At 52.0% G+C, this 20724-nt stretch overlaps 1 protein-coding gene across 1 annotated transcript in view; it reads left to right on the top strand.

The window, feature by feature from the left end:
- The window catches only part of MMS22L (MMS22 like, DNA repair protein), a 126843-nt gene that overhangs the window by 47721 nt on the left and 58398 nt on the right, over nt 1-20724 (top strand). Inside the window, exons 17-21 of the mRNA XM_032976713.2 lie at nt 6219-6370; nt 9609-9756; nt 10424-10527; nt 12422-12576; nt 13997-14156. Coding sequence (XP_032832604.2) covers nt 6219-6370; nt 9609-9756; nt 10424-10527; nt 12422-12576; nt 13997-14156 — 719 coding nt within the window. The remainder of the gene's footprint in view (nt 1-6218; nt 6371-9608; nt 9757-10423; nt 10528-12421; nt 12577-13996; nt 14157-20724) is intronic.

Here is a 20724-nt window from a genome sequence, read left to right as displayed (position 1 = left end):
AGATATGCGATTACGTGTGTGTGTGTAAGTATTTGAGACTGTGTGTCGGTGTGTATGTGTTCGCGAGTGTGTGGGGAGCAGAAGTATAGCAGTTTGTAAGCTGCACTACAAATCCCGCTCATGGCCAACACCAATGACAGTTGTCTTAACCGGTGCTTCTCCTCCCCTAGGTTGACTTAGTCTTAAAGGAGTACTACGTGTGTTGTACTGAATAAACATCAGCACTGGGGAAACAAAGACGGCCAGGCGTGGATCTGGTAACACCACACTCTTGTGTGCCGTACCAGCCTTCATAGGTGCTCGCTAACAAAATTTGCCACGACAATTTGCCAAAAGCTATATGGGGGATTGTTGTACCGTATGGGCGTGTACACGTGTGCATTACATGTTAAAGTTTGCATGTATTAAGTATGGTGGTAGGTGTGTGTGTGTGTGGGAGTGAATACGTGTGTGTGATATATTTAAGCTTGCATGTGTTAGATATGGTGGCAAGTGTGTGTGTGTGGGGTAGATATGTTTATGTGTGTGTGTGGTAGATACAATATCCAACACTAAGACTTATGAATTTGAATCGCGCACACAAATATATATTCAACACACACACGCAACGCGAACGTACACACGCACGCGCTTATATAGTATATCTCGTGTGTAATCCTCTGTGTGTGTTGAATATATATGTGTGTTTACGTTTTAAATTCATAAGTCTTAGTGTTAGATATATTGTATGTGTGTGTGCATGTGTGTGTTAAATTTATAGGTGTGTGTATATGTGTTAGATATACAAGTGTGTGTGTTGCGTGTGTGCGCGCATCCGTCCGAGTTATATATTTTAGTGTGTGCGCTAAATTTATGTTTGTGTTTTTGAGTCGGCTGGCCAGATGGCTCGGGCGCTGAGAGCGAGTGGCTCGCAATCAAAAGGTTGCGAGTTCAAATCCTGGTTGGGAGCGGGGAGGCTAGGGGAGTTCACTCAGCTCACCATCATCCTTTCCTCCGGGGTCGATAAAATAATTAAGTACCACTTTGCGGTGACAATCAACGGGGGTTGTCCTATGGATAGACTCGTCCCCACACCATTGGAATATGAAATGTCCATCACTGACTCAGGGCTTTGAATTTGAGATGAGCACCAATGACATTGCAACTACAAACAACCAAACCCGAGTTCGATTCCCACTAACAGGTGCCAGACCTCCCCTAGGTTGACTCAGCCTTTAATGAGTACCTCATGTGGTGTGTGAACATCGCCACTAGGGAGACAAAGGTGGCCGGGTGCGGTGCTGGCCACCCACCTCCTCGTGTGCTGTGCCGGTCTTCATGGGTGCTCGCAAACAGCACTTGCCCCAACAGTCTGTTACAGGCTATACGGGGGATCTTTGTCTTTGCTCGGTATGTGGTGAGTGTAGGTGAGTGCATACTCTGACTACTGCTTTCAGCAACTCTCATCTCTCCCACCTCCCTCTCCCAACCTCTTTCTTTTATCTCACCTCTCGCTCTCCCGCAGTCTCACTCTCACCCTCATCCCTTTCTCTCCCTCACTCTCTCTTCCCCTCACCCCATGACACCTGTATCACAGGTGGTTGCCTGCGGCTAGATTCTGATGTGCCCGTGTGTAGGTGCGTGTGTGTGTGCGCGCGTGTGTGCGCGCGATCATTAAGGACCTTCATGATGGTGAGCGGGCCCGGGTAAAACTACGTGGCCGGGAGTCAGAGCCATTCCCTGTACACCTTGGGGTGCGACAGGGATGTCCTCTGGCTCCCACATTATTTAACATCTATTTTGACCACGTAGTTCGTGAAGCCTTCAATAGCTGTACCGGGGGAATCTCCATTTGGTACAGATATAATGGGAGGCTGATCGATGCCCGGGTGCAGTCAAGGGATGGCTCCCTATTGCTCAACCACGTTATGTATGCTCATGATTTGGTAATAGCTGCTCATTCAGAGGAGGAGTTGGAGACGCTGCTGCTGAGACTGGAGCGTGCCACTAAGAGATGGGGCCTTACCATCAGCCCCACCAAAACTAAGCACCTGCCTGGGTATTTTGTACCATCGGACACTCCACCCCCACAACTCCCAATCGGTGATGGGGCAATTGTGGAGAGAGTGGAGAGTTTCCCATACCTGGGCAGTGTACTTATGACCGGCTCCAGTTTAACAGCAGAGGTCTCACTCCGAATCAGTCGAGCGGCAATATCTTTTCATCGGTTGCGTAACGCTGTGTGGAAGCTACCTGGTCTGTCGCTCCGCACTAAGCTTCAGGTCTTCTCGGCCACGGTCATTCCCTCCCTTCTCTACACTTGCGAAACGTGGACCCCCTTAATGGAACATCTTCGCCGGTTAGAAACATTTAGGCTAACCTGCCTACGATCCATCCTGGGTTTAACCAGGCTGGATTGTGTGAGGAGCTCACAAATCCTTGAAAGATCTGGGCAACGTCCCATCGGTGAGCTCCTTCGGCAGGCAAGGTTGCGTTGGCTGAGTCATGTAGCCCGCATGCCCAGCCACCGCATGCCGAAACAGCTTTTGTTCGGCCGGATCGAGGGGGCTAAACGGGCGCGGCACGGGCTAGAGAAGAGATGGAGTGATGTGGTACAGGAGGACGTGGAGCTGAGTGGACTTGCCGATGACTGGTACCAGCAGTGTCAAGATCGGCCTCTGTGGAGGAGGCTCGTGAAGGACGCTGCTACTGGGCAGTTGGAGGCAGTCGCCCTCCAACAACAACGGAAGGCGGAGGAGCGACGCTCACAACAACGAGCGGAGCGCCGGGTGGCTAAAGCACAGCAGGTTGGCACAGTAGGGGCACAGGTGGTGCATCAGCCAGTCATCTCAGTCATCTCAGTCAGTCGACCCGTGGCACCTGAGTCTGCCCCGTGACCTCCTGCCCGCGGGCGTCCGACACTTCACGTGGCCTCAAGGTGCACATGGCCTGGCACAAGCGTCGTGGTGACGTCACCGCCACTTAGTGGTGAATAGCGGTTGTTGTTGTGCGTGCGAGTATGGGGAGTACTTGTGTATGGGGAGCGGTAGTGCAGTGGTTCGCGCACTGTGCTCTGAACTCGGCGACCCGAGTTCAGTTGGTGCTCACCAACAATAACAGTGACAGATATCTGAACTGGTGCCAGACCCTCCCCTAGGTTGACTCGGCCTTTAATGAGTACCTGATGTGGTGTGTGAACATCACCTCTTGGGGGGCAAAGGTGGCCGGGCGCGGTACTGACCCGCTTGTGTGCCGTGTTGGCCTTCATACATGTTCGGTAGGCCGTATGAGGAATATATATTTTTTTGTGTGGTGTCTCGAGTTTGCTTCTTTGATTCTCAGTGGTCAGTGAACTGTGCCAACAGCGGTGATGAATGTCTGAACCGGTCCTGGGCCTCCCATAGGCTCACTCAGCCTCAAATGAGTACCTGGGGCGGTGTGTAAACATCGCCACTGGGGGTGAGAAAGGCGGTCGGGCGTGGTGCTGGCCACCCACCCCCTCGTGTGCCATTTCAGCCTTCATAGGTGCTGGCGAGCACCACTCGCCCCAACAGTCATTTAAATGCTATACGGTAGATCTTTGTATTTGTATATATGTGTACGTGTGTTTATATACGTGCGTGTATATATATGTGCGTGTATAAATGTGTGCATACGTGTATGTGTGCACACGTGCGTGCGTGCGCGCGCATTTATAATTTATCCTCCCGCTGGCCTGTCGATGCCTGTGTTTATTTCCTCCTCCTCCTTCCCCCACACCTCATCCCCCCCTGCACACCCGCGCGATGAGAGATTAAAGATTGATGCCTCCTGTGCACTCTCTCACCTACACCGGCCACAGTTTCTATCCAGAGCTGGACGAGAAAGAGAGAGTCCGTGACAGCTCTAGGACTCGAACCTGTGGTCTCAATCCCACTGGTTCGGTGGCTCTGACACGGCCAATTATTAAACCCCGAGCGAGAGGGACACACTCACACCCAGGATCCTCAGTCGCGATGGCTCTCACACGTCCATCGTGAACTCGCAGAGATAAAAGGAGAAACAATTTTAAGGCACCCAGAATCTCGACTCAAACTCAGGGTCTCAGTGGTTCTGGTTTGATGTCTGACATGGACATTATGAGTAAATTTCGATTTAAAGCTTTCGTGACTGCAATGATTCATCTTCTTTGGTTCTTTCGGTAAATTTATTATTTTATTCTCATTCTACGTGACTTTACCGAAAGAACCAAAGAAGACATTATGAGTAGTTTAGGGAGAGAGAGTGAGAGAGAGACAACCAAACCCATGGCTAGAACCCAGGATATATGAAGGTTCATGGCTGTGGAGACACCCACTCCCAGGAATCTAACCGAGCCCTTTAGAGGTTGCTGTATTTTGTATTCAGCCAGAGGCGTAATCCTCCGTAGGGACGCCCTGCCTCAGGGCTCAAACCCACGCGTTAGAAGTTTCTGGCTCAGCCACCTGAGAGATGCTCACAGCCCTTTGCCTGTGTGTGCGTGTGTTTGTGGTGTGTGCACGGTGGTGTTTGCGCGTGTTTTGTGTGTTTGTGTGTGCACGGTGGTGTTTGTTTGTGTGCGTGTTTTGTGTGTTTGTGTGTGCACGGTGGTGTTTGTTTGTGTGCGTGTTTTGTGTGTTTGTGTGTGTACGGTGGTGTTTGTGTGTGTTTGTGTATGCACGGCGGTGTTTGTTTGTGTGTGCGTGTTTTGTGTGTTTGTGTGTGCACGGTGGTGTTTGTTTGTGTGTGCGTGTTTTGTGTGTTTGTGTGTGCACGGTGGTGTTTGTTTGTGTGCGTGTTTTGTGTGTTTGTGTGTGCACGGAGGTGTTTGTTTGTGTGCGTGTTTTGTGTGTTTGTGTGTGCACGGTGGTGTTTGTTTGTGTGTGCGTGTTTTGTGTGTTTGTGGTGTGTGCACGGTGGTGTTTGTGCATGGTGGTTTTTGTGTGTGCGTATTTTGTGTGTTTGTGTGTGCACGGTGGTGTTTGTGTGTGTGCTTGTTTTGTGCATTTGTATCTGTGTGTTGATACATGAATGCGAATGTGAGCACGATGGTGTGTTTGTGTGTATTTATACATCAATATGTGTGTTTATATACGCGTGAGTGCGTTGTTTGTATGTATATAAATATAGTGTGTGTGATGGCATGTGTCTTGTGTGTGTATGTATTTTGGTATGTGTGTGCATGGGTGTTTGTATGGTAGTGTGTATTGGTGTATCTTTATGTATGTGTTGATGTGTGTGTACGTGTGTGCGACCTTCCTAGGTGCTTGCTTAACAGCACTTGCCGCAAAAGTCTGTTTAGGCTGTGAGGGGGTCTTTGTCTTTGGGGGAGCGGTGGTGCAGTGGTTAGCACATTGCACTTCGACAACCAGAGTCTGATTCCGGCTCACTGCCAACACCGGTGACGAACATCGAAGCCAATTCTGTACCTTCTCTACGTCGACTCGGCCTCAAACGAGTACCTGGTACGGTGTGTAAACGTCGCCACTGGGGAGACAAAGGCGGCCTGGCGTGGTGCTGGCCACCCACCTCCCTCGTGTGCCGTGCCGGCCTTCGTAGGTGCTGCTCGCTAACGGCACTTGCCCCAACGGTCTGTGAAGGCTACACAAGGGATCTTTGTCTTTGTTACACGGTGGTGATATCTCAACCGATCCTGGATCCTGCCCCACCCACCCCCCCTTCACCAAACTGCATCGACCAGTTCAGTGAAGTATGGGCAAACAGCTCGACTGATGGACGTAGCATTGGGGGGGGGGACCTTCATCCAGCAGTGGATTGACAAAGGGTTGTTACTGCCCATTATGTATGTATATACGCATACGTGTGTGTGTGCACTGCGCTACGGACCTGGCGATCAAAGTTCGATTCCCGCTCACGGCCAACACCGGTGACGATTATCTGAGCCGGTCCTGGGCTTCCCCTAGGTCGACTCGGCCTTAAAGGAGTACCAGGTGCAGTGTCTGGTAAACATCGCCACTGGGGAGACAAAGGCGGTCGGGTGTGGTGCTGGCCACCCACCTTTACTTGTGCCTTTATAGGTGCTACTCGCTGACAGCACTTGTTAGCGAGTAGCTGGTGGCGGGTTTTAACGACACACGTTTACATTTACGCTGTCTAACCCCAAAAACCTCTAATACGGATGATATTGGTCGCGAAAGCCTACGTGTTTAACAGCACTTGCCCCAACAGTCTGTTAAGGCTACACGGGGGATCTTTGTCTTTGTTGCGTGTGTTTGTCGCAGGGATTGTGCAGCTGGGAGGCACGGAGACACGGGGGGACAGGAGGAGGCGGTGAGGGCTGTAGCTGGTGCCGTGTGGAGGTGGTGTTTGCCAGTTGTCAGCCAAACCCGGCGCTCAGATTCTGCCTCGGAGCTCACGGCTGACGTAGCCGCAGGTGAGAGACTACTGAGAGGGTTGAGCAGAGTGAGCGAGCATGTGTGTGTGTGGAGTGTGGTGGATAGTGTGTGCGTGTGGGAGGGGTGTGCAGTGTGTTGTGAGTGAGTGGATGAATGTGTGAGGGTGTGTGTGTGTGCGTGTGTCTCAAGGTGCACATATCCTGGCACAAGTGTCGTGGTGACGTCACCGCCACTTAGTGGCGAATGGCGGTTGTTGTTGTTGTTGTTGTGTGTGTCTCTGTAGTGGTGTGAGTATGTTGCGTGTGTGAGTGTCGGAGGCATAGCGAGAGATAGAGAGGGTGACATTGATACACATACAGTGAGACAGAAACCTACAGAGATGCAGAGAGAGAGAGATGGAGAGACAGAGCGGTAGTGTAACGGTTAGCGCTACGCTGCGCTACGAACCTGGGTACCCGGGTTCCATTCCCGCTCAAGGCCAACACCAGTGACGATTATCTGAACCGGTCCTGGGCCTACCCTAGGTCGACTCAGCCTCAAATGAGTACCTGGTGCGGTGTGTAAACATCGCCACCGGGGAGACAATGGCGGCCGGGCGTGGTGCTGGCCACCCACCCCCTCGTGTGCCATGCTGGCTTGCATAGGTGCTCGCCAACAGCACTTGCCCCAACAGTCTGTTTAGGCTATACGGGGGATCTTTGTCTCTCTATCGGTGTGAGTATGTGACGTGTGTGAGTGTAGGAGGCATAGCGAGAGAGATAGAGAGGGTGACATAGAGACAGAGAGAGACACACACAGAGTGAGACAAACCTACAGAGATACAGAGAACGAGATGGAGAGACAGACATATAGACAGAAGGTGGTTTTAATTGGCAATATTGCTAAATCATCTAGCTGAGGAGGTTGGAAAGAGGACATGGATACAGAGTGAGAGATCGAGATAAAGACAGACATGGTGATATATATAGATGGACACAGACATACAGGAGAGAGATAGAGAGAGACACAGACAGACAGGAGAGAGACACAGACAGACAGGAGAGAGACATAGGGAGGGATGGTTTTAATTGACAGTTTTGCTGAGTATTGTCGGGATGAGGGGGAGGGGAAGCTGTGAGTCTGGGCTGTGAGAAACCTGACAGAGAGAGGAGAGAGGCAAGGAGAGCAGGCAGAGAGGTGATGGGGATGAGAGAGATGGGTGAGAGAAAAGAGGGGAGAGAGATTGGTGAGGGAGGAGTAATGGGTGAGAGAGGGAGGAGAGACATTTAGAGAGGAAAGAGAATATAGGAATGAGAGGGAGAGGTACGTGAGAGGGCAGTTCGAGTTGGGAGAGCTTAGCGAGGGAGGAGATTGGATTGGTGGGAAAGAAAGGTGGAGAGAGAAGGGAGAAAAATCAGAGAGGGCAAATGATGATGGTAGAGAGAGAGAGAGCGCGAGCAGAGAGATTGGAGAGAGGCGAGTAGAGAGAGGGGAGATATGGGGAGAGTGGGGAGAGAGTAGAGAAGGGAGAGTGGAGAGACAGGAACGAGAGTGGAGAGACAGCAGTAAGTACCGTTAGAGAGGAGAGAGAGTGGGGGGAGAGTATAGAGAGATAAGGAGAGAGTGAAGAGAGATAAGGGGTTGAGAGAGGAGAGTGTGGTGTGAGAGAGTCAAGCGTGGAGAGAGATAAGGGAGAGGGAGGAGAGAGTGGAGGGAGAGAGGAAGCGTAATGCGTGACTGACAGAAACGCTGACTCCAGTGAGAATAGTGCACACACGCACGCACATACACACACTCGCATGCATCTCATACACACACATACACACACACATACACACACACGTCTCATACACACACACATACACACACACATCTCATACACACACACGTCTCATACACACACATCTCATACGCACACACATACACACACACACGTCTCATACACACACATCTCATACACGCACATCTCATACACACACACACGCATCTCATACACACACACGCATCTCATACACACACACACACACGCATCTCATACACACACATACACACGCATCTCATACACACACACACACACGCATCTCATACACACACACACGCATCTTATACACACACACACACGCATCTCATACACACACACAAAGACTAAGGCCCCCGTATAGCCTTAACAGACTCGGGGCAATCGCTGGGAGCAAACACCTATGAAGGCCGGCCCAGCACACGATGGGGTGGGTGGCCAAACACCACGCCTGGCCGCATTTGTCTCCCAAGTGGCGATGTTCACACACCGCACCAAGTACTCATTTAAGGCTGAGTTGACTTCAAAGACGGAAACAGGAATACTTCTTCACAATTATGGCAAATCGCCTGATGAAGCTGGTTGTAATAATCAGTGAAACGTCATACTCTAATGGTAAATGTTCTGGGTTTACTATCCAATACACCAGTGTGCTGAAGTAGTAACTAATTGGAACGTTTTGTTTACGTGAAAAACCTTACTAATTGGCTGTGTCAGGTGGTGGCGGGTTTAACGACACATTTATATTGACGCGATCTAACCCCAAAAAACGTCCCTTTATTATGGATGATATTGGTCGCAAAAGCCAACTAGGTTTTAAACTGAGTCGACCTAGGGGAGGCCCAGGACTGGTTCAGATAATCGTCGCTGGTGTTGGCCGTGAGTGGGAATCACTCAGGTCACCAGGTTCGTAGTGCAGCACGCTCACCGCTGCACACCGCTTCCCATACACACACACACATGCATCTCATACACACAACAAAGACAAATATCTCCCGTATAGCCTTAACAGACTGTTGGGGCTTAGTGCTGTTAGCGAGCACCTATGAAGGCCAGCACAGCACACGAGGGGGTGGGTGGCCAGCACCATGCTCGGCCGCCTTTGTCTCCCGAGTGGTGATGTTTAGACACCGCACCAGGTACTTATTTTGAGGCCGAGTCGACCTAGGAGAAGCCCATGACCGGTCCAGATTATCGTCACTGGTGTTGGCCGTGAGCGGGAATCGAACTCGGGTCGCCAGGTTCGTAGTGCAGCGCACTAACCGCTGCACTAACACTACCCTTATACACACATGCATCTCACACACACACGCAGACACGCACACACACACACACATGCATCTCACACGCGCACGCACGCATCACGTACGGTCAGATGTCAGTGCTGGTTATGAGACTAGAGTTGCCTTCCTTCGGGTGGTCAACCGCGCAGCAACAGATACACGACGACCTACTGACCCCCGACCTGGTTTGCGATGGTGTCACTTGAACTCGATCAGGCCTCACGCTGTTTGCGGTGGAGAGCGGAGACCTGGTCCCGGATTGCAACCCGCGGACGGCAGCTTTGCTGCTGCGCGATTTCGCGTGGGACGAGGGTCTGCCTCCGCCACTCGCCTGTCGCTTCCTCACCCACGTCATCCCCAACGGGTGCTCGCAAACATCCTGTGACGCCGCGCGCGCACACACACACACACACGCACGCCGAGTTCAAGTTGATGTTGTGTAACCAGGGCGAGAACTCGAGAGAGCGGGATGGGATGCGTACGTACGTTGAGCTTCCTTCACACCGTACGTAGCCAACCGTGCTAATCGGAGGTGCCGGGGGAAGAACAACAAACTAAACACAAAAAGCAGTTCTCAAGAAATGAGTTTTTTTTATTTAGATCTAAAAGTGCATAGCTCCAGACGGCTGCAGAAGCGCATCTGAAAGCGCGCGATGCGGTGACCGTCTTGGCTCGATGGCCAGCCAAAAACGTGTGACGTACGTGTGTTCACCGGTGTCGGCTGAGTCTGTGACCCGGCCATTGTGTGCGTGTGTTCCCGCAGCGGGGAGCGTCGCGCACGCCGATTGGCACACTGCGCTACGAACCCGGCGACCCGAGTTCAATTCCCGCTCACTGCCATCACCGGTGACGAATATCTGAACCGGTCCCCTGGGTCGACTCAGCCTTAAATTAATACCTGTTGCGGTGTGTGAACATCAGCACTGGGGAGACAAACGTGGCCGTGCGTGGCTCTAGCCACGCCACCTCCTCATGTGCCGTACCGGCCTTCATCAGTGCTATACGGGGGGGGCGTATCTTTGTCATTGCAGGTCCCTGAGGGGGGTGGAGGCTGCTGAGGATGGGGGACCTGGGTTCGACTCCCTTTGTGTGCGCGTGTGGATTCGCTGTGTGCTGTACGCACCCACGGCCGATGGTAAGAAAACGACAGCAGCAGCATCATCATCATCGTCAGTCACAAAATCATCAGCAGTAGCGGCAGCATTATTAGTGTCGTGTATGTAAGTGTGTATCAGTGTATATGAGTTTGTGTACATGAGCAACTGAGTGTGAGTATGCGTAAGCTTATTTGGTGAGTATGTGTATGTCTGTGTATATGATTGTGAATAGGTAAGTGTGTGTCTGTGTGTTTCTGGAATGGTGAGTGTGTGTGTGTCTGTGTGTATGATTCTGTATATGGGTATGTATATGTGATTCTGTATAGGTGAGTGTGTGTGTCTGTGTGTGATTCTGTATAGGTGAGTGTGTGTGTCTGTATATTATTCTGGATAGGTAAGTGTGTGTGTGTTTCTGCGTGTATTATTCTGTATAGGTGTTTGTGTGTTTGTGTGTGAGTCTGTGCGTAATTCTGTATAGGGGTGTGTGTGTGTGTACACTATGTCCATGTATGATTCTGTAGTGAGTGTGTAAATATCTGTGTTTATGAATCTGTAATGATGAGTGTGTGTGTCTGTGTGTACGATTCTGTATTGGGTGAGTGTCTCTGTGTATGATTTTGTATATGTGAGTGTGTGTGTGATTCTGTATAGGTGAGTGTGTATATTTGTATATGATTCTGTAATGATGAGTGTGTGTCTGTGTGTACTATTCTGTATTGGGTGAGTGTCTCTGTGTATGATTTTGTATATGTGAGTGTGCGTGTGTGATTCTGTATAGGTGAGTGTGTGTGTGTACGATTCTGTATTGGGTGAGTGTCTCTGTGTATGATTTTGTATATGTGAGTGTGTGTGTGTGATTCTGTATAGGTGAGTGTGTGTGTGTACGATTCTGTATTGGGTGAGTGTCTCTGTGTATGATTTTGTATATATGTGTGTGTGTGATTCTGTATAGGTGAGTGTGTGTGTATACGATTCTGTATTGGGTGAGTGTCTCTGTGTATGATTTTGTATATGTGTGTGTGTGTGATTCTGTATAGGTGAGTGTGTGTGTGCGCGCCTGCTGCAGTGCAAAAACTGTTTTTCACGCCTCGTTCTGAGCCGTCACTCGCTTGACCGGGCACTGCGTGACACGAGGAGGTGCAGTGAGCCTATGTGTATGTGTGTATGCATGTGTCTGTGTGTGTATGGGGAGAGTTAGTGTAGTGGTTAGCGTGCCGTGATACGAACCTGTAGACCAGAGTTTGAGTCCCGTTCACGGTCAACATCAGTGACGATTATCTGAACCAGTCATGGGCCTCCACTAAGTCGATGCAGCCTCAAATTAGTACCAGGTGTGGTGTGTAAACATCACCATTGGGGAGACAAAGGCGGCCGGGTGTGGTGTTGGCCACCCACGATTTCGTGTGCCGTGCCGACCTTCATAGGTGCTCGCTAATAGCACTTGCCCCAATAGTTTATTCAGACTATACGGGTGATCTTTGTCAATGGAGCGGTGGTGTAGCGGTCAGCACGCTGCACTACGAACCTCGTGACCCAAGTTCGGTTCCCGCTCACGGACAACAGCAGTGACAATCTACTGAACCAGTGCTGGATCTGCCCCAAGGTCAACTCAGTGAGTACCTGGTGTGGTGTGTATATAAACATCTTTATTGGGGAGACAAATGTGGCCGGGCGTGGTGCTGGGCATCCACCCTCTCCCTCGTGTGCTGTGCCGGCTAGGTGCTGCTACTCTCTCACGGTATATGCCCTAACAGTATTTTCAGGCTATATGTGGGATCTTAGTCTTCGCAGAGGTAGTCGTAGCGGTTAGCCCGCTTGCGCTACGAACCCGGCGACCCGAGTTCGATTCCCGTGCCGGCCTTCACAGGTGCTACTTGCTAACAGCGTCCAACAGCCTTGTAAAGGCTACAAGTGTGCGCGTGTGTTCAACAGCGGACGTGGAGCAGCTGCAGGAGTTGACACGCCAGGTTCTACGCCTGCCCGAGGTGGTATCGCTCATGGTGGGGGCGGGGCAGGGGGCCCAGCCTCCCTCCCTCCCTTCTTACGGAGCCGCCGACCCTCAGCTGAAACTCTCGCAGCTCTTCCAGGTACAAAGAACAGAGGCAAAGGTCGCCCGTGTTTTAGATCGTCGTCTACACAGACGTTTGCGGGGGCAAGTGGCTGTTAGGATCCGAATGAAAAACACGAGTTTTTATCAAGGCGCCGTTCGGAGGGCAATTCTAATAATGTTGGTTTTAAACGCCGCGCAGTTAGAGCACTTTTTTTCCCAACAACATTAACCAAATCGTTGGATTTTCATTGTCGTCATGATAATCATCGTCGTCATAAAATATATCCCCGTGTGTGTACGGGGGGGGAGCGGTGTCAAAGTGATTAGCAAACTACTCTACGAACCCAGACCACCCGACTTAGGTTCCTGGCCACGGCCAACATCAGCGGCGAATGTCACAACTGGTCCTGGGCTCTCCTCTAGGTCGACTCGGCCTTAAACGCGTACCCTGTATGTACTGTATGTTTGAGGTGACGCAGGAGCGAGCGCAGATGGCACTTCTGTCACTGATCTCAGTCGGTCAACCCACAGCACCCGGGTCTGTGCTGTGAGCACCTTGCAGCAGCGAGCCTTCCAAACTTCCCGCGATGGCCTTCTAAGTACACCCAGCCCGGCACAAGTGCTGCGGGTGACGTCGCTGTAGCTTCGTTTGGCGATTGGCGGCCGTTGATGGTGCCCGAATATATAAATGCATGTAAGGATGTCAAATCGTTTTCGGGGGAAAAAATATATATATATACGCGTCTCACTAAAGCCAATGACTCCAGCCTGTGTGTGGGTGGTGGCGGCGGCTACGCACGTGGGCTGCAATCCAGCCCCGTGGAGGCAGTCGACGAGAGGGTTGGCGGATCGCACAAATGTTGCGAAGCTCCCTTCCCGTGGGCGTTGAGGTGCCATATGAATCCTGGCTCGCCGGCGGGAGAAGGCGATCCGGAAAAACGTGGACTGCTCTCCATCTGTTCCACCTGTGTGGGTTGACGTGTCACTCCCCCGTTCGGTTGCGCGGGATTTTTCTGGGGGTGGTCAAGTTTTCAACCTGCGCCTATGAACACTCGTTGCTTGCCTGAAGACCACTCTTGTGTGTTGTGGATTGTACGGTGTTGGGAGATGCGGAGTGCGTGAATGAGGCTATATCAGCACACCGTTATCCTCAAACTCCTACTGCCCCATCTCCCTTCATCTCCCCCCCCCCCCCCGTCTCCCTACCTCCTGTTTCTCTGTCTCCCCCATCTCCATGTCTCCCCCTGTCTTCCCCTACCTCCCTCTGTCTCCTCCTATCTCTCCCTGTCTCTCCCCAATTCCCCCCCTTCTCCCCCTGTCTCCCTGTTTTCACCATCTCTCTGTCTCCCCTCCCCCCCCCATCTCCCCCCACGTCTCCCTCTGTCTTCTTATCTCCCCCTGCCTCCCCCCATCTCCCCCTATGTCACACCGTCTCTCCCACCGCCGCCACCCCACAGGGCGTGGGCCGCGCGTTCTCCGAGGCCGCGTCTCTGGGCGAGCGCTCGGCGCTGGCGTCGCTGCTCCTCGCGTGGCTGCCCGACCTCCCCCAACGCGTGCGCCCAGCGGCGGGCCCCAGGGCGGCGCCAGCCAAGAGCCTCGCCGCCTACCGGCTTTGCGGTAAGACTCTCTCCCCCTTACCCCCCCCCCCGCCGCCTACACCGCCGGGCGTGCCGCTGGACGGGAAGTGACTCTCTCACAGGGGAGAGTTCGTAATGGCTGGAGCCCTGGGTCTGCGTGACTCTCTCACAGGGGAGAGTTCGTAATGGCTGGAGCCCTGGGTCTGCGTAACCCTCTCACAGGGGAGAGTTCGTAATGGCTGGAGCCCTGGGTCTGCGTGACTCTCTCACAGGGGAGAGTTCGTAATGGCTGGAGCCCTGGGTCTGCGTGACTCTCTCACAGGGGAGAGTTCGTAATGGCTGGAGCCCTGGGTCTGTGTGACTCTCTCACAGGGGAGAGTTCGTAATGGCTGGAGCCCTGGGTCTGCGTGACTCTCTCACAGGGGAGAGTTCGTAATGGCTGGAGCCCTGGGTCTACGTGACTCTCTCACAGGGGAGAGTTCGTAATGGCTGGAGCCCTGGGTCTGCGTGACTCTCTCACAGGGGAGAGTTCGTAATGGCTGGAGCCCTGGGTCTGCGTGACTCTCTCACAGGGGAGAGTTCGTAATGGCTGGAGCCCTGGGTCTGCGTGACTCTCTCACAGGGGAGAGTTCGTAATGGCTGGAGCCCTGGGTCTGTGTGACTCTCTCACAGGGGAGAGTTCGTAATGGCTGGAGCCTTGGGTCTGCGTGACTCTCTCACAGGGGAGAGTTCGTAATGGCTAGAGCCCTGGGTCTGCGTGACTCTCTCACAGGGGAGAGTTCGTAATGGCTGGAGCCCTGGGTCTGCGTGACTTCTCTCACAGGGGAGAGTTCGTCATGGCTGGAGCCCTGGGACTTGGTGTCGTTAGCGGATCGTTGTCTTTGGTGGTGTAGGGCTCACTTCCCCTGCACCGCCCTGATCACCCTATCTCCTGGCCTGGTTGCCACAGTGGCAAGATGTTAACTACCCCGCCTAGTATACAGGAGGTCGTGGGTTCGATCCCAACCCTGACACCTGCTGTATGTTTGGCGTTTGCGTCTTTCTCGCTCCCCGCGGTCGTGTGGATTTTTCCCTGGGTCCTCCGGTTTTTCCCCTTTCACATTTAGAATCAACATCACGCCTTTAGAGCATTTGACTGCTGCTATACATTTCCACACCATGATAAGCCACTTGGTTGAGCTATCATTTGTGGAGAGCCAGGTCACTTCTGAAAAAGAGCTACACATCTCAGTGGGCCTTACCTGGTAAGATAAAAATAGTAAATTGGGTTGGTGGCATTGTCGTCGGCCGTCTCATCACGCCTGCCGTGGCTTGTTTGGGCTTGGGGGGTGGTCGGGATTTCCTGCCTTCGGTTGGGGGGGGGCAAGGGGTGGGAGGGTGGGTGGGGGCAGCCGTCAGGTTTTTAAAGGGACCACGAGTAACCAAACCACAAAGTAGTAAATTATACATTTAGTCGATTAACCCACGTTCTCATCCCAGTTCTGGTGCCCACCAACTCCACATTATTGTTAAGGTCTAGTTTTTTTTTTTTCTCACGGACGATAGAAGCAGTATCAGCAGCGATGTCGTTGTCCAGGAGGTCGATGCCACTAATGTGAAGCTACTGCTGCTGCTGCTCCTTCCGCCACAACGAGAGGGCTTCAGCAGAGAGAGTCAGTGTGGTGCTACACTATCCACGGACTTATAGGGCAATGCCAGTCTATAGGAAATGTATGTACATTTCCTATAGACTGGCATTGCACGCGATGGCAGTAGCAGCAGCGATGTTGTTGTTCGGTAGCTCAGTGCCACGAATGTCGAGGTCCTGCTACTGCTGCTGCTGCCACAGCGAGAAGGCTTCAGCACAGAGAGAGAGTCCGTGTGGTGCTGCTGTTCCTTGTCATGCGTTGAAATAGCACAGACCGCAGTGGGTTCACTCGACACTATCTCCGTGTATCGTTGTGGATCTCTATGTGTCGTCTACGTATCTCTGAGTTTACTATACGGTCCATAGTTTGGGTTGCACTACTCTTGCTTGTCTTTAACGTATCTCTGTGTGTCTCTATTGATCCTTTGTGTCTCTATGTATCTATGGGTCTGTATCTCTGCATGTCTATGTATCATTATGGGTATCTGCATCTCTGTAGGTCTGTTTATCTCTATGGGTTTGTTTGTATTGCTACGGCTCTTGGTTGATCTCCATGAATGCTTATGTCGCTGGGTCTCTATGTGTCTCTACAGGTCCCTTTGTATCCTTATGTGTCTATGGGTCTATATCTCTGTGGGTCTCTATGCATCTCTTCAGAGCTCTATTCTTTCTTGCATATGGCAATACATTCAGGAGCTGAGTGTACCTCTGGGTCTTTGTGTCTCTACGGGTCCGTTTGTGTCTCTACGCATCTCTGTGTATCTATGGGTCTATATCTCTGTGGGTCTCTACGCATCTCTGCGTATCTATGGGTCTATATCTCTGTGGGTCTCTACGCATCTCTGCGTATCTATGGGTCTATATCTCTGTGGGTCTTTACGCATCTCTGGATGGCTATATTCATTCTTGCATGTCGCAATACGTTCAGGAGATAAATGCCAATTGTAGAGGTCTGCTGAGCGATGAGAGAGAGAGAGAGAGAGTTTGTGTTGTTTTTCCCTTCCTCCGTTAGAGGAGCCCCAGACTTCAAAGTAACAGATAAATAACGCAAACGGCAATGGGTACCCATAGTCATTTTATGCATTCATTAACTCCCCCCATTTCGTGCAAGAAGAGCACACAAGTGTTGTCATCACATCTACCCCTCTATTTTAAGGAACGAAACAGGAGGGCTTCTCCACAAATCTTGCTATCGCCTGATGGAGCTAGTTGTAATTACTGGCGAAATGTGCGTACTCAGATGATCAATTTTGTGGCTTTGCTTTCCAACACACCGGTGTGCTGTACTAGTAACACATTTGCATGTTCTGTTTACGTGACAAACCTTACTAATTGGCTGTGTCGGGTGGTGGCAGATTTAACAACACATATATTTACGTGATCTAAACCAAAAAAAAACCTGTATTATGTATGATATTTGTCGCAAAAGCCTGCTACGTTTTAAACTAACAGAACGGAGTGGAGTCCTCTTACACGTAGAAAAATGTGCTGCGCACAGCTCGTTTTGAATCTGTGAATTCGCCGTCGCGGCGTGAGGATGAGTGAGGTTACGGTTGGTGCTCCTCACAGCTAGCGGCGCACTGCGTCGTGTCGGGAGAGTGGCCACAGAAATTCAGAATCAGAAAATGTATTTATACTGCAGGAATCTGATGAGCTGTAAAGCTCTTTTTCACCGATGTCCAGTCGGGAACACGGGGTAAGAGTGTTGCAACAACAGAAGATTATGCCCCAGAACTTCAGAATCGGAATCGGATTTTTTTTTTTTATGCCGGAGGAATCCCATGAGCTACGAAGCTCTTTTTCACAGATGTCCAGGAGGGGAGGGCTAAGAACGTTACAACAACATGAAAAAAAACACACATAGCAGTGCAAAGTACAATTAAAGGTAAACAAATCACCCAAAAAAGCATACGGATAAAACTCAACCATCCCAATCCTAGTACTGAGGTCACGGGCAATGACCCTTTTCTGGTACCCGACGATAGGAGGGGGGTTACACATTGTGTATGCCCTGCTAAGTGAGTTGTTTGTTTATCGCGTGTCAGTTAAAGCAGAACTGGGGAGAAAAAAAAACATTAAGCACGGTAGCGTGATGGGGTTTTTTCGCATGGGCAATTTGCTATCGAGTTGAGGACCGTCGGCTCTCTACGCTCGAGAGAACCCCGGGTTGATCATCGGCGGCCGTACCCTGCGTTCAAACCCCCAGGGTGTTAGCGTCGCCCGTTCGGCTTCTTTAACTCCCTATAAGAAAGTCACACAGACCCAAAGGCTCAGGCCATTACGAACTCTCCCCTGTGAGAGAGTCAAGTAGACCAAGGGCTTCAGCCATTACGAACTCTCCCCTGTGAGAGAGTCGCGCAGACCCAGGGCTCCAGCCATTACGAACTCTCCCCTGTGAGAGAGTCACGCAGACCCAGGGCTCCAGCCATTACGAACTCTCCCCTGTGAGAGAGTCACGCAGACCCAGGGCTCCAGCCATTGCAAACTCTCCCCTGTGAGAGAGTCACGCCGACCCAGGGCTCCAGCCATTATTAACTCTCCCCTGTGAGAGAGTCAAGTAGACCAATGGCTCCAGCCATTACGAACTCTCCCCTGTGAGAGAGTCACGCAGACCCAGGGCTCCAGCCATTACGAACTCTCCCCTGTGAGAGAGTCACACAGACCCAGGGCTCCAACCATTACGAACTCTCCCCTGTGAGAGAGTCAAGTAGACCCAGGCTTCAGCCATTATTAACTCTCCCCTGTGAGAGAGTCAAGTAGACCAATGGCTCCAGCCATTACGAACTCTCCCCTGTGAGAGAGTCACGCAGACCCAGGGCTCCAGCCATTACGAACTCTCCCCTGTGAGAGAGTCACGCAGACCCAGGGCTCCAGCCATTACGAACTCTCCCCTGTGAGAGAGTCACACAGACCCAGGGCTCCAACCATTACGAACTCTCCCCTGTGAGAGAGTCACGCAGACCCAGGGCTCCAGCCATTACGAACTCTCCCCTGTGAGAGAGTCAAGTAGACCAAGGGCTTCAGCCATTACGAACTCTCCCCTGTGAGAGAGTCACGCAGACCCAGGGCTCCGGCCATTACGAACTCTCCCCTGTGAGAGAGTCACGCAGACCCAGGGCTCCAGCCATTACGAACTCTCCCCTGTGAGAGAGTCAAGTAGACCCAGGGCTCCAGCCATTATGAACTCTCCCCTGTGAGAGAGTCACGCAGACCCAGGGCTCCAGCCATTACGAACTCTCCCCTGTGAGAGAGTCACGCAGACCCAGGGCTCCAACCATTACGAACTCTCCCCTGTGAGAGAGTCAAGTAGACCCAGGGCTCCAGCCATTACGAACTCTCCCCTGTGAGAGAGTCAAGTAGACCCAGGGCTCCAACCATTACGGACTCTCCCCTGTGAGAGAGTCACACAGACCCAGGGCTCTGGCCATTGCAAACTCTCCCCTGTGAGAGAGTCACGCAAACCCAGGGCTCCAGCCATTACAAACTCTCCCCTGTGAGAGAGTCACACAGACCCAGGGCTCCAGCCATTACGAACCACAACCCACACACAGCATTTTATTAACTATTTTATTGATAGAGAGACCCAGGGTTCAATCTCAGGTTCTGAGTGTCTCCGACATGGCCATTATGATTTCCCTGACTCAGCCATTATGAACTCTCCCTCTGAGAGGGAATCACCTAGGTCCAAGGCTCGAACCTAGCTTCTCAATTTCTCCGACATGGCTGTTATGAATCCCCTTACACAGCCATTGCGAACTCTCCCTCTGAGAGGAAATTACCTAGGTCCAGGGATTGAACCCAGCTTCTCAGTTTCTCCGACATGGCCACTATAGTTCCCCGCAAACAGCCATGATGAACTCACCCTGTGAGAGTCACCCAGGACTCGAACCCAGGCTCACGGCTCTTGCAGCTTAAATGTTAACTCTCCAACGCGGCCATTATGAGAACCCCCTGAGGTCCGGGAGCCTAAAACATTTTCCATGCGTGGGTCTCACCTCGGACAATTAGCCTTCACGATGGCGATGAACTTTCAAGTATTTTTTTCATCATGACGATTATTTATTATTTTTTGTTTATTATTATTCCTCGGTGGATTTTCTTTCGCGTGTGACGGGGGGGGCGGGGGGGCAGCGCTGGGGGTTGCAGTGTTGGGTGTCGGGAGAGGGAATGCCGGCGCTTGATGAGCACCGTGCACCGTGGAGATTGGGGGCTCGGTTTGAGGGGGGGGGGAGGAAGCGGCTGACCGGCGTGACCCCCCGCAGCCCCCCCACTACTCCCACCTCATCCGCCAGGCACGCACACATACACAAGGGCACGTGGGTACAAAGACAATGGTCGCCTGTATAGCCTTTCAACAGGCTGTTGGGGCAAGTGCCCGTCAGCGAGTTGCGCCTACGAAGGCCGTCACGGCGCACGAGGTGGGGGGTGGGTGGCCAGCACCACCAAGCCCGGCCGCATTTGTTACTGCACACCGCACAAGGTACTCATTCGAGGCTGAGTCGACCTAGGGGAGGCCCAGGACCGATTCAGGTAATCGTCACTGGTGTTGGCCATGAGCGGCAATCGAACCGTGGTCGCCGGGTTCGTAGCGCAGCGCGCTAACCACTACCAATACTGCTCTCCGCTCACTCGCCCACACATGCACAGCTACATACATAAATGACTACACACACCCATACATAATCATATACGCGCACACACACACACATGCGAGCACACATGCTCATGTGTATACGTACACACTCACATGGACACCCAATTACCTGCACACACAACAAATTGTCACACACACACATGCCAGTTGACTCATCCACTAACCCAGCCATCCCTCACATTCACGCATCCACTCATTCAAACACCAAACAGAGACAAAGATCCCTCATATAGCCTTAACAGACTGTTTGGGAAAGTGCTGTTAGCGAGCACCTATGAAGGCCGGAGTGGCACACGAAAGGGTGGGTGGCCAGCACCGCGCCCGGCC

This window comes from Petromyzon marinus, chromosome 60 (assembly GCF_048934315.1).
Source record: "Petromyzon marinus isolate PM22_M1 ecotype Great Lakes invasive population chromosome 60, UKy_Petmar_22M1.pri1.0, whole genome shotgun sequence".
Classification (NCBI taxonomy): Eukaryota; Metazoa; Chordata; class Hyperoartia; order Petromyzontiformes; family Petromyzontidae; genus Petromyzon; species Petromyzon marinus.
The sequence above is the reverse complement of the archived record's forward strand: the minus strand, read 5'-3'. Positions and strand labels throughout refer to the sequence as shown.